The sequence below is a fragment of the Juglans microcarpa x Juglans regia genome, chromosome 5S, assembly GCF_004785595.1.
Source record: "Juglans microcarpa x Juglans regia isolate MS1-56 chromosome 5S, Jm3101_v1.0, whole genome shotgun sequence".
Classification (NCBI taxonomy): domain Eukaryota; kingdom Viridiplantae; phylum Streptophyta; class Magnoliopsida; order Fagales; family Juglandaceae; genus Juglans; species Juglans microcarpa x Juglans regia.
The window spans coordinates 7,972,324-7,987,353 of record NC_054603.1 but is presented as its reverse complement, the minus strand read 5'-3'; the positions used below and the strand labels follow the sequence as shown (position 1 = coordinate 7,987,353).

Here is a 15,030-nt window from a genome sequence, read left to right as displayed (position 1 = left end):
TATTGCTGGGAAAGCGACTGGACTGAAACTAAATGACATGAGCGCGAAGGGAAGACTATTTGGTAACACATCGATAATGATGCGTACTCATTGCCGGCAAGTTATGTTGCTTCTTGGAAGCTGCAACATAGCTATGAGTACATCATGTTTTATGGAGATTGAGCATTACTCTGAATCATTCAGACTTGAGAGGGATTATGGATGCTTAGTCTGATGTGACCAAATGAGTCGGGGCATAACGAGACACTTTTAGAGATGTTACTATGTTAGTCATCTCTTCGAGAGATTTAGTATAGTGCTCCCATTTTCTTTTACAGATGTGTTCGATGGTCGCACGGCCTATTTGTCAATATGAACAAGATTGAGAACATATTGAAGGATGCAGACCTGAGGTCTTGCCCACTATGTGTGAGTGGGAGATGTAAGAAAGGGGCACCCATAGTGGGCACCCCTTCACCTTCTCTTGGTGGTTATGAAGTGGTTCTTCAACCACTTCATGAGACTTGATGATTGGCCATTAAGGGCCAACCGGGGGTTACACTTAGAGGGGCTATTTAGCCCCTCTCCCCTTTGTATGTTACACTTGCATCAAGAACGATCTCTCTCTCAAATGGTTCTCTCTAGTCACAGCATCTAGGTTATGGAACGTGTGAGTGTTGTTCTGGTATTACCACGTAGCACACTCCACCATCGATGTGAAGATTGTGGACAAATAACGACATTGGAGAATCTGTGGAACAACAGCACTAGAGCTAAGATATTTTCAAAGAGGTAATATCGCTTCCGCTGTGCATTCTGATTTAGTTTTTCTAACAGCAACTTTTGTTTCAAATTAGAAAGATTAATAGATAATCCAGATAAGTATGTATTTGGATTTAATAATGATTTACTAAAATATCCATCGTGTTTACAAGCAGAGCAATATTTTAGCTGATGGTCTTGTTTCATTCAGTAATGATAATGGTAATACGGTAAGTTTCTCTTCACTTTGACAACTTCCTAAACATATGGTTAGTTTTGTTGCTTTTGCTTGTACAGCTATTCTCAACTTGAGTAATGCTAAATGTAGTCGTGGAGTGAGCAAGCGTCACGCAATCCTTTTAAAAAAGAATGGAGTCTACTATTAAAAAATTAGTATTTTATCATGTAGGTTCTGTATTTACTCATATTTTTTAAAGGGACTATTCAACACTTGCGCATTGCACGACTACAAATATCATTTCTCGTTTAGAAAAATTGTAATAATAAGATGATATTCTATCAATCCAAACAACCCCTAAGTGAGCTCCTCGTTTTTATTAGCCCCAACGTTTGGATACTAACAGTATCTTAGAATATTTGTAAATATTAGTAAAATGATTTATGAATATTAATAAAATATATGAAAATAATAGTAAAATAATTTAAAAATATCTAAAAATAGTTGTATTTTCAAACGTAGATTATTCACACCATTGTTCATGAGGTCCAAAGATATTTAAAAAGCCGAACTCAGCCCATTAGGCTGAAGCTTTATCATCTTTTCATTATAAAACTCGGCCCTTTATGCCCAAAGTTCTATTCTCTCTCGTTTACTGGCATACACAGCCGTCGTTGCGCTTGGGCAGAGCGAGTTAGCGAGAGAGAGAGAGAGAGAGAGAGAGAGGATAGTGACAGCGTTGTTGAGAGCAGAGAAAGATGAACACAGACATCACAGCGTCGACGAAGCCAGAGTACCCGGTCTTAGATCGGAACCCTCCCTTCACCAAAGTAGTCGGAAACTTCAACTTCCTCGACTACCTCCGCTTCACAACCATCACTGGCGTCTCCGTCACCGTCGGCTACCTCTCCGGTCTCTCTCTCTCTCTCTCTCTCGCTCTATCTATCTATTCAAATTGATAGCTTGTGCCCGAAATGGAATTAATTTTGTTAATTTTTTGCTAACTAGGAATTAAGCCGGGGATTAGGGGACCGTCGATGGTGACCGGAGGTCTGATTGGGCTGATGGGAGGGTTCATGTACGCGTACCAGAATTCGGCGGGTCGAATCATGGGATTCTTCCCCAATGACGACGAGGTAGCTCGTTACAAGAAATGATGATGATTTCCCGAGAATATTTTTTACCTTTTTTCTTAGTGCTTTGGAAGAATCTAAGAAAAAGCCCCCCTCTTTACAGACAGTATTTCCCCTAATTTTTCTCCCAAAATCATACATTTTGATGATGTTAATAATCAGAATGTTGAATATGTTGTTTTCATATCTATTTGTGCTCTAGTCGCGGTGTTGTTATGGAGTTTCTTCTTTGGGTGATGAATCTGATATTGCTCGAATTTGATGATCTTTGCTGATCCATTTGCTTTGTGTTTTCTGGATTTTCTGGGTTTCTAGGAAACTGCACAGTATAATTCTAAAAGTCCCATAATTTACCACCCCTGGATGACCATTATTTTATCGTAGCTTACTAAATTGTTAAGAAGCCCAACCTGTAGTTATCCTAGAATTTTGGAAATCTAGATTCCCGATGTGTGTTTATTCCGTGCAGTTAGAAGAGTGCTATGAGGCTGTAGTTTTTTTCCCCCTTTCCATTCTTTCTTCTTTTCTCACTGCAGAGAGGTCTAATGCTAGGGTAGTCAGAAATTGTTATATTTTTATAGTAGATTTTTTGTTTCATGGATTTTGAATTGGATAAAACATTTACAGCAGATATTGCATAACTTGATGGAATACAAACATTGCATGGTAACATATTGCTCAACCGTGTTTATGGAGTTATTCTTGGGACGAATGGTTCTAAACTGGTAATGCACCAAATGCATATACCTGGAGACATTAGGAGCAAATATTGTATTTACTTATAAAATGTTATTGTTGAAATGATAAGCAAGAACCCATGTAATTATCTAGTGTTCTTGTAGGTTCTAGTGTATTTGATGATTCTGTTGGTTCAATGATCAGTAGACCCTTCAGCAATATTATCTGGTTTGTACGAGAATGTTATAAATTTTGTTAATATTTAGGCATTCCAATTTACATATTTTTGGTTAATTATAACAAGAAATTCCGTAAAACTTTGCTTCCTAAGTGATTGGAAATTTTGAATTGCTAAATGGTGGTTTGAAGTGTACCAGTGTACCAGTGTCTACAGTCATGTTTTGGGTCCTTGTAAGGTCATAAACCCTCTCCCCCCCCCCCCCCCCCCCCCCCCCCCTCCCCGCCCCCCGCGGGGCGCCTGGAAAAGTAATTCAGATCAGAAAATGGTTAGATTTTGGGAGATAATGCATGGTTCAACACGCTGAGTCTGTTGAGGAGCCATTAAATAATAAATCTGGGGGTTGATAATGGTGGTGGCTGAGGGGAATCAAGGGTAAAGAGAAGAGTGTGATACGTGTGGGAAGGTGAGGAGAGAAATGAGAAAAAAATGGTTCCTCTCTACCATGTGATAAGAATGGGGGAGGAGTAGAGGGAATGAGAGAAGCTCTAAGTTTGAGGAAGACGGACGAGGGAGATGGAGGTTAGTTTTGAAGAGGGAGATGGAAGAGAGTGAGTGACGGTGGCAGGATAGCCAATTTCTTTCTGTTTGGCATCTGTCATTAATTCTTAAAAAGTCTATTTTTCCTGCGGTGGATGAAAAATCATTTGGTCAGTTCAGGTCAAATTATTCCACCGATGTGAAATTTGTGTCAAAAAGCTATTATCTCCATGACGTGTAGATTGTGGAGGCATGTGGAATTCAGCATACAATATAGACCAATAAGATAGGGAAAAACACAAACCTCTCGTTCAACTTTGATGGCAAATAGGCTTGGATTTGTTCAATTTTCAGATTAACCTTAGGTGTTTGCAGAGCCAAATTATCATAAAGATTTTCGTTTTTTCTTGCTTTTCAGTTTGGATTCGATCTCTAACGGTTGCATGATCGCAATTGAAGCATCGTTTAAAGCTTATACATGATGGGGGATGAAATACTGAATAATAAGAACATCTATTTTGGAGATCATAATCATTACTATTTTGGAGATCATAATCATTACTTGGGTTTGCTGATTCTATTTTATTGCCGTGGAAACCGGGATGATCACAACGTGTTTATTTGATCAAGACTCGTCTTGTGCTTAACGCGTAGACCAGACCGGTGGATGGACAATTTTCTCACTGTTATAGTCATGTAAGAGGAAGGTAGGAAAACAATATCCTCCCCAGTGAGACAAAACCCTCATAGGAAAACAATCCAGAAGTTTCCATCCTCCTCTGCCTTCCCTTCGGTCGAAATCACTCTCACAACCCTTTTCTTTAACAGTTCTTCTATGGACGGGGAAGTTTGCATAGGGACTGCGCACGAACGAGTTATTACGCCACGTCAAGTACAACTAAAGAAGAAAAAAAAAGAGATTACAATTGCCTGCAAACTGAACTGGAAAGGTGAAACTCACAAACACGAATAGGTGTTCATCATTCCCTGCCCGTAGAAGAATTGCAAAACACTGATTTTTGCAACCCATTTCTAAAACTCATTCAAGTTTGTTGTTCCATGACCCGTTCCTCAATTGGGTTGCACTGCACTCCTCCGCCACCCACCCTGCTGTCATCAGATTTTTCAGATTTATCTCCATTTTTCCTCTACTTTGGCGTCTGAGCATTTATTTTCAAAGCCACACTTCCTCTTTTGAACTTGTGATTTCATTTGTAGGCCCTTGGAGATGGTTTGATGACTCTATACTTGACTACTGCTAGCCTTTGGAAAAGATCAAAGCTGAAGGCATCACGTTTGGGAAAGTCGTATGTCTGGCACATTGCAACGGGGCTAAAGTGGTAGCTTTTAATTTGGACTAGTGAAAGCACCATTGTTGACTTCTGCAAGTGTGTAATATCATGTACTTCTTTAGAGGATTGTCATGTGATCACATCGTACAACAGAGCAGTTTTTAAGCAGGTCTTGTGAGCTTATCCGTTTTGCAATCTTATCATTAGCTATTCTTTTCTTATTTATGTTCCTTATTCTTGGTGTAGTTTTACAAAAACTCCTGCATCTATGAATTTGATATACGCAGAGCCTTATACCTGAACTAATAGGTTAACCATGTCCTGATCTATATTTTTTATGCTTTTTTTATTGTTATATGTTGTCCCCTTTGGGATTATTTGTAATTTGGATTTTATAACTTTGGCCAATTTGAAGACCAGATGCTTAAGTAGCTTGATTGAAGTCTCTGTCCGCCAAATAGGCAGGCTTGTGTAGCAGCAATTGCTTTCTTGGCAGATTCTGCAGCAGCTTCAATAACACAAAATTTTAAAAACAAAACAAAAGAATAGCAAATCAACAAATAGCTAATTTGTTGGATCGGTAAGAGCAAGCACAAGGGGCAACCGAGTATACATAATGTGTACAAGAGAAAGCAACCATACAATACTAAAGATAACAAAATTTGAGAATTACCAACTATCCGAAAAGGGAAAAAGCCCCAAGAAAACTAGCAAACTTTAGAGTTGGTGAGCAAGAAATGTCAAAGAACCATTTAATTCTCAATCTTTGTCAATGATCCTATATGTTTCACTGAACATTCAAAATGTTCCAATCATCTTCAAGAACTCGTTTGGGTTGGGCCTGCAGGTTGGTGATGGCATTGATCATCAACCATGATTTAGGCATGCAACCACTACTATCATACCCTCAACACATCAGTCCCTCCCTCCATTGTTTACAAATTGTGCTAGTGCAGCATAAATATAAGAGATACAGTTTTTGAAAAATCAATCCGTGGAATTAGCATTCCAGGATGTAAACAGTGAAAGATCCATCACAACACAGTTCCAAATTACATCCCCAACTGATAAAAGGTTGCAATTTAAGCTAAAGTCATGAATTAACTTTAACCCCTTCAGTCAAGAACAAACAGACTCAACCTTAGAGAGAGAGAGAGAGAGAGAGAGAGAGAGAGAGAGTACCTTCGCGAGATCGAGATAGCACTCAGGCTCTTAGGTTGCGACACGGAGGAGGGAGGGAGATGGCTCTTGGGCTCTAAACTCATCTTGGGTCTTGGCTGCACTCCGAAGATTCTCTAACAATGAGAATGAAGAAGAATTGATGGAGGAGAGTGAGATGGATTTGAAGTTTGAACGGAGGAGGGAGATGGAGGAAGGAAGCCGAATGGATCGTTCGTGCAAAACGCAACTTTTTATTTTTCACGTAAGCGTTCCTGCAGGATTTTTGTGCCAATTCTCTTGTGGATATCATTTTCCTTTCTTTGATCTCCATCCCGTAAACAACCTAACCCTCTCCATATCCTAAAAACACTCCACCCTTTCTCCCAAGAAAATGTTTCAAATGGCCAATCAACCAGAAGAACCCAATGAAAAGCTTGAATCTTTAGAATGGGAAAACCTAAACTTAGAGCCAGAGACTGAAGCAACAACATTTCTTTTGGACCATGCTCTCATCGGGAGAATTATCTAGTCCAAAGCTCTGAATAAACACACACTACATGCAACTACCAGAGCCAATTGGAGTTTTGTGGCTAGGCTTATCATCGAAGATCTTTACATCAACACGTTCTTGTTCACATCCCATCGCAGCAAGAGAAAAATCGAGTACTGGCACAGTGGCCATGGAATATCAAAGGATTTCACATGCTCATATGTGAATGGTCTCCAGGTTTGAGCATTTAAGAGATTAATCTTAAAATGTTTATTTTTTGAGTTCAAACACATGGTCTGCCTTTAGAGTTGATAACGATTAGTAATGCCAAAAAAATAAGGAATGTTATGGGAAATTTGATACAAATAGAACAAATGTCTAGTTTTGGGATAGTCCTTAGAAGATACATGAGAGTTCAGGTAAAAATAAATGTTGACAAACCACAGATTGAAGGATGATTCCCTTTAACCCAACCTATGAAATCTGCAACTTGGATATCTTTCAAATACGAAAGATTGTTTGATTTATGTTGTTGTTGTGGATGTCTAGGTCATACGTCTGATTTATGTTGTTGTTGTGGATGCCTAGGTCATACCCAACAAGCCCGTCCAAACTTGAAAGATAAACAAGAACAGTCCCCTTTTGGCCCATGGATGAGAGCTGAAACCTATGACACTAGGAGGTTGTTTCCCTCTGAAGATAAAAAAGCAATGCTAGGTGGTAAAATGTCTGGTACAATAACCATCTCCAATAGCATATCTAGCCAACCAGTGCATAGTCAAGACACTCAAGAAATTAGAGGTCATTTTTCATGTAAGCCAAACAAAGAGAAATTGTGTGTTGACGTTCAGGAATCTCAGATAAAACAAGATCAATTGCTATATTCAATGGCTTATAGTGGGCAAAGAGCCAATACTCAAGCTAAGTCCAATGCAAGGTCGCAGTTTTTCAGGGATAGCCAATTCTGCATGAACATGGAATACACAGGACTTTTGAGTGGGACACGTGGAAGCTTCCCAAACCCTCAGACAAAAGAAAAGGAACCATTTAATAAAAGCCATGCAAGTCACTTCCAGCCAACAATATTGGAAGACACACCCTTTCCCCAAAAGGTAACATCTGGTTCCCCCTTCTCTCCATTCAATGAAATCCAGACCATCCAAGAAACCCACACAAATCCAAAGGCCACAAATCAGACTTACCCATTAAATGGGTTGCCGTCTTACGAGAAAACTAGACCGAGAGTTTTAATGCCTCTTTTAGACCTTTCCATCTTTACTGACAAACAAAATCTCAAAAGTCCAGAAAGCCCCTTAGAGACAAATATTTATAAAAGCATTATAGCTCATTTTGACCGCATAATGGGCCTAGACAGCCCAACTGAAAAGACCTCACTTTCTCTTTTGGTTAGCCCATCAGGGCGAGCATGTTTAGCAATAAGACCAAAACCCATAGAGTTAACCTTTCCAAGCAAGCAAAGCCCACCATCTCTAAATCATGAAAAAAAGAAAAAAGAAAAAAAATGAACAACCGAGTACAATGGCTTATGAGACAAAACAGACACTAGTCCAGTCATAAGAGATTCATCCAAGAAATGTGCTAGCTTGCTTATAGAAGAACAAGGAGACTTAAGCCAGCCAAAAGTCACATCTGTCAAGAGTTGGGAGGATGGGAAACCAAAGAACAGGAGATAGGCAACAACAAAACAGAGGAAGAAATGCCTATGGCAAAGCTGTTTCAACAGAAAGTGAACAAAAGGACGGAGACTCTAATTAGGTGTACCATGAAGCCTTGATATTCCCCTTACAAAAAAATTGAGATTTCAAAATCTAGCATTATTTCTCAACCAAAAAATTTTCAATTAGTTTCAAATGATGATGAAGCTGATGTGGCAGGGCAAAAACTGCCACCAAATTAGAAATGATGATCATTTCTTGGAACTGCAGAGGCATTGCCCAACCTCGTATAGTTAGAAATTTAAGGGCAAACATCAGGATACATCAACTTGATGTAGTCTTCTTATTAGAGACACTTGGCAGATGTAAATACTATGGATATTGTTAATAGACTTGGTTTTGTAAAGTATGTTAATATGCCACCAGTAGGAAAATGGGGTGGGCTTTTGTTCATGTGGAAGAATGATCTTGATGTTGAACTTATCTACGTGGATGTTAATATAATAGCATGTTTGGTGTACTTGAGTCCTTCTCACAATCCTTGGCTAATTAGTTTAGTTTATTGCCCTGCACAAAATAATTTGAAATTGAAATTCTGGGACAACATGCACAATATTTTCAATAACTTTCCAAGTCCAATCCTAGGTATTGGAGATTTTAATGCTATCCTAGGTGAGTTTGAGAAATTTGGTGGGAAACCTTATGTAAACACTTCTTCCCACAGTGGGCTCAAAAAGTTTATGGAGGATAATGGGATGGTTGATATGGGATTCTTTAGACCAAAATTCACTTGGTCTAATAATAGGCATGGCTTGAAAAACATCAGGAAAAGATTAGATAGAGGCATTGCAAATCACTCTTGGACTTTACTTTTTCCAAATGCTACTATCCAAAACCTACCTACGTATGCTTCTGGCCATACTCCTATACTCTTAGACACTATGGGCAGCAGAAAAAATAATTCAAGCTTCAAATTTGAGGGATTCTGGATAAGGGATCCAACAAGCCAACTAGTCATCCAAAAAGCCTAGAACTCTGAGTTCCAAGGAACATCTGGGTTCATTCTAACAAAAAAATTAAAAAAAGGTAAAAAAAACTTTAAAAACTTGGAACAAAAACTGCTTTGCACACATCCAGACTTCAATAAAAAAACATAACCCAATCTCTCAATCTCATGCAATCCAAAAATCCCACTAGACAGTCCATTATGTTGGAAGATGAGTTAAAATGTAACTTAAATGAGCAATTAAAAAGGGAAGAGATCTTTTATCGCCAAAAATCCAAACTCCAATGGCTTCCCACCACAGACATCAACACAAAATTCTACCACGACTGCCACCATGAAAAGGAAAAAGAACTCGATTGAGAATCTGAAAATAGGCAACAATCAGTGGTCCTCGGACACAACTGAGATTCAAAATAGATTCCTGGACCATTTCAAGAACATCTACACCACCACTAACCCTACATTCTCCACTGAGATTGATGAATTATTTCCTCAAAAAAATCTCTGACATTGATAATCAGATTTTTTGTGAGATCCCAAGTGAAGAGGAAATCTCAAATACTGTCAGGAAAACCCCCAATTCTAAAGCCCCTGGTCCATATGGTATCACTGGATTGTTCTACAAGCATTTCTAGAACATTGTTAAAAAGGAAGTGATTGCTGCTCTAAGAAACTTTTTCATTCATGGGAAACTTTTAAATGAAATGAATTACACCCACATAGCATTTATCCCAAAGACTAGCAATCCAAACATTGTTCATGAATTCAGACCCATCAGTCTCTCAAATGTTTGCTATAAAATCATTTTGAAAATTCTAGCAAACAGACTCAAAGCAATTCTTCCCAAGATCATCTCACCTCACCAAACAACCTTTGTTCCTGGTAGGGTGATTCAAGAGAATACCATTATTGCTCAAGAGGTTTTCCACCACCTAAAAAGGAAAAAAAGGAAAACAATGTCTAATGGCCAATGTTTTGAATACCGTACCGGATGTCGTGCCGGTTAAGACACTAGAACGAAATATTTCGGTACCGGTACCGTTTCGGAATTGTCGTTATATGAATAAATTATATATATATAAATATATATATAAATTATATTCCAAAATAATAGTCTATATATAAAAATATATATAAATTATAAATAGGCTAATCTGAATTGGGGGTAAAAAAATAAGCTTGTAGTTTGAAAAAATGAAAAAAATAATAATAGTCAAAATATCAGCCGGTACAGGCCGAAATACCAGCCGGTATTGCAAATATCGGTCGTACCGGCCGGTACGGTACGAGATTAAAACAGTGCTAATGGCTATCAAAATTGATATGGAAAAGGTTTTTGATTTCATGAATGGGATTTTGTCATTAAAATTCTCACATGTTTAGGATTCCAATCTACTTGGACCGATTGGATAAATGAATGCATCTCTACTGTCAACTTCTCAATCATCATCAATGGAGCTCCTATAGACTTCTTCCTTCCCTCAAGAGGTCTGAGACAAGGTGAACCACTGTCACCCTCCTTGTTTATCATGGGCATTGAAGTACTCTCTAGACTCATTACTAGATAAGAAAGTCATGGTCTCATTAATGGTATAAACATCAGCAGAACTGGCCCTAATCTTACCCAATCTTTGCTGATGACCTAATTTTATTTGGCAAAGCCACCACACAAAATGCACAAGCTTTCCAAAGATGCATTGAAAAATACTCAAACTGGTCTAGTCAGAAAGTCCACACTAGAAAATCTTTCATTCAATTTAGCCAAAACATTCTCCCGCAAGAAAAAAGAAACATCAAAGATTTGTTGGGGTTCAAATTTGTCAATTCCAGAATAAAGTATCTAGGAATTCCTTTGACACTCGCCACCTCAAAAAAGACTTATTTTAATGAGGTTCGGGAAAAGAACACTCAAAAGCTTGTTGGGTGGAAAGCAAAACTCATTTCTCAAGCGGGTAGAACTACCTTGATTAGATTTGTTGCAAGTGCCATACCCTCTTACCTCATGTTAGCCATATGGATCCCACAATCAGTTTAAAAAAAAACATTAACAGATCCTTTAAAAATATTTGATGGGCTTCAATCCAAACAAGTCACACAATTTCACACCAAAATCTTGGAAATCAATCTGCCAACCAAAGTCTATAAGAGACCAGGGGTTAAGGTTGACATCAAACTTTAATAAAGCCCTCCTTTGCAAGCCAAGTTGGCAGCAGATGATAAATGGGAGTAATTCCATTTGGAAAACAGTTCTTGAGCATAAATACCTAAACAACCTTTCTTTCCTTGAAACATCTCCCAAAATGTCTGATTCTTGGATTTGGAAAAGAATTCTAAAACAAAGAGACCTTATAAAGAGAAGCATATGTCACCAGATTAACAATGGAACCAATACCAGAGTGTGGAGAGACCCTTGGATCCCTAATCTAAGTACTTTCCTCCCCACCCCTCAAACTGAATCCATTTACAAAGATCTTGGCCTTTTGGTTTCTGAGTTGACTCTAGAAGAACCCAGAAGATGGAATGTCCTTCTACTCCAAACACTCTCCATTAGGACACTGTCAATGATATCTTAAAAATTCCTCTTGCCTAGTATAACTACCCTTCGAGGAGAGATAAGGTGATTTGGACCCAACATGCTTCAGGTAAGTTTTCGGTTAAGTTTGTTCATGCTGCTCTAAACTTGTTCTCTGATCATCACCTGCCCACCATCAGTCCAGAAACTTGGAGGAAAATATGGAAACTCAAAATCCAAGATAGGCTTAAGATGCTCACCTAGAAAATCATGAACAATATTCTTCCCATAAGATCCTTGTTGAAAAAATGCGTCCCATTGAATGATGATCAATTAACTACCCAATTTGTGATTATGAAGAAGAAACTCTAAATCATTTGTTTCTAAATTGTACTTTTTCAAGAGTTTTGTGGAGACAATCTCCATGGCCCCTAGACATCTCTTGCTTTGCCTCTAAAGGGATCATAAACTAGATAAAATGCATTCTCAACCTCACAAACTCCCTTAGCATCTCCACTTCTGAAAAACAGCAGTTCCAAATCTTTGCCATCACTTCAATGGATAATATTTGGTTTTTAAGAAACAAAATTGTGCATGAGTCCTTTATTCCTAAGATCGAGAATTTTGTGATTGAGACTATAAAGAGTTTCAATGATCATTGTAATGCATAGGGCAATAAACAGGTAAGCAACCTTTTGCATGGGAAGGCTATACTAAAATGCCATTATTTTCTAACATTTGATGTAGCAGTAAGGAACACAGGAAGCACTATAACTATAGTATGCAAGTTGCCAAATGATTATGTGGTCTTTGTTTAAGACCAATTTTATAAAATCTCAAAATGCTAATCAAGGAAAAGCTACTGCTATGTACTCAGGTATTGAAGAAGCTATAGCTCAACAGATAAAAGAAATAGTAATTGGTGGAGATTATCAAGTGGTAACTTGTGCTATTGAAGAATCAGAGAAAGCTACCGAATGGATAATTGAGCCTCTAGTTAGGGACACAAAAATACTTCTACAATCATTTGAGAGTTGGAGTATTAAGAAAATACATCGAGATCAATATCGATGTGCACTTAACATTGCACAATGGGCTACTTCAAATTTTATTTTTGGAAGTATACCTTTTATCAGTATTCTCCTATCTTTTAGATTTCCATAGTAGAAAATATCCACATGTAATAGGCTGTAACAATGGTAACATATGATTGCCTGCTACAATGTTCTGTTTCAATACAATATCTTGGCTTTAAAAAAAAAAGAATTCATAAAAAAGTCTTATAGATATAAAGGAAATCTCATAATAGTAAATTTATAAACTAACATGATTGTATATAATATGTTGAATCTATTTTATAATAAAAATAATTTTACAATTTTTCGTAATATATAAAGTTATTTGAAAATTTATCAAAAATTAAAGTATTTTTTATTTTATTATCACAAAGTTTCTTTTTATTTTTTATTTTTTTCGCGCACAAGGAGCGACGTTGATTCGGTGAACTGTATGATTCAGTGAGTCAGTCGGTCAAGTCTCCTTTTTCTCTGGTTATTGAACATTTCCATTAAAGAAGAAGCAAAGTAATCTCAATCCACCTACCAGGTTGTGTTGGAAGCTTTTTGGCCCATTGTTATTCGGAAAGTAGTCTGATTCTACACAGTCCACATAGGAAATAAGAAAAGAAAAAATCGCTCAAAGATCAGGAATCGAATCAGAGATCCAATTCTTGCTATTTGAGAAAATGTCTTTATCTAGGCGAGTAGACGAGGACGTATATTTTATTATTGGCTTGCATTCAAAATCTACTTTAATTTATTTTAATTCATTTTATTTTATTATTATAATTTTTTTAAATTTTTATATAAAATATAATAAATAATTTAACTTTTCCAAATTTTAAAATAATTTTTTCAAATTCTCACATAAAATATAATAAATAATTTAATTTTTATTTTATTATTTACAAACCATCTCAATTCATTTATTATTATTTTTTTAAAAGTATTTTTTTAACATTCTTAATTATTAAAAAAATTAAAAAATATATAATTTTATTAATACTCATTCTCTTAATTAATAAATAAAATTTTAAATTTTAAAAAATAATTAAATACAAAAAAATTAATAATAAGATAGTAATCTTTCATTATTTTTATAAAAATACTATCAACAGAAAGAGAATAAATCCACAGGTTACAGAAATCATATTTTGAAACATATCTTGTGCCTTTTCTTTTCACTCCTAATCCCAAGCAAAGCACAAAAGTGGTACAGAACTCTGGGTTTGACAGATAAGGATGAAACATAGGCTTCATCTGATGCTGATAGCCTCAGACATTGAAGATAAAAAAAGGGCAAAAAGAAAAAAATTGAAAAAAGAAAAAAGTGGGCCACTCTTTCTTTAAAGTATAGAGGAAAGAAGCAAGGTTCTTATTTCTTTAGAATTCCTTGGCAACGTCATTCTCAGATCTCACTTGACTCTGTTCTAGTGGGTAACTCCTCGGAAGGGATGATGATAATCATGACAATAATATTTAAATGTATATATATATATATATATATATATTTGTATGTATAAAGATGGTCATGCATTCAACCACAAACTCCCAAAATTCTATTCTTTACGTTGTCCAAAACAATTTGGGATGTGGAATTTTGCCTGATTATTAGCTGCTAAGACTATGGTGATGGTGTCATTGTCAATAATACAATGACACCTTCCTAACAATTTCAACATTTATTTCTTTTTCTTTTTCCTTTGAATAACAATTAAAGAAGTTTGTCATCTTGCATGCGTAATTCTTTGATCTTCGATTTTGTGGCGTTGACTATACATATCTTTGAATCGAGAAACTTCGATTTGTTGAAATTTTGACAAAATGATGTGATCTATCTAAAATATGTGCAAGCTGAATTAATTTTTTGTTTGTTGCGTAAATTGAGATAAGATATTTTGATGAATAATATTTTATCAAAGAGAAATTTTATTAAGAAGTCTTATACCACACATTTCCACCTAATCAACATGTAATTTATCATTTTTTCTTTCTGTCTTAATACTTAAATATATGTGTGTTTAAACAAAATGACAAAAACGACAAGTCACATATTGGTTAAATGAAAATGTATGAGGTAAGGCTTCTTTGCAGTACTTTTTTTTTTATGGTATAAAAATGTTTGGATTAAAAGAGTTTTGAAAAATCTTTTATTGCAAAATATCCCTTATATTACACATTTTATAGTGCTGTCAATCTTTTACATAAATATGTGAACTCGACATGAAATTAATTTGTTAAGATTGAGAGTCTCACATGTATAATTCAATAGATGATATTATAATTAATTGTTATACGATCCAAATTCGACTTAACTCGATTCAAATATGATACATGACATTTAGAGATAACAATTATTGTAATAACACACGAATCTGACACAAATC

At 36.3% G+C, this 15,030-nt stretch overlaps 1 protein-coding gene across 1 annotated transcript; it reads left to right on the top strand.

Moving 5' to 3' along the window:
• The first annotated feature begins 1,557 nt into the window (after positions 1 to 1,557).
• Positions 1,558 to 2,236, top strand: LOC121268301 (NADH-ubiquinone oxidoreductase 20.9 kDa subunit). Its single transcript, XM_041172515.1, has 2 exons — positions 1,558 to 1,831; positions 1,928 to 2,236. Exons 1-2 carry the CDS (start codon positions 1,678 to 1,680, stop codon positions 2,074 to 2,076), a joined length of 303 nt encoding a protein of 100 aa, XP_041028449.1. The 5' UTR covers positions 1,558 to 1,677; the 3' UTR covers positions 2,077 to 2,236.
• The last annotated feature ends 12,794 nt before the right edge of the window (positions 2,237 to 15,030 follow it).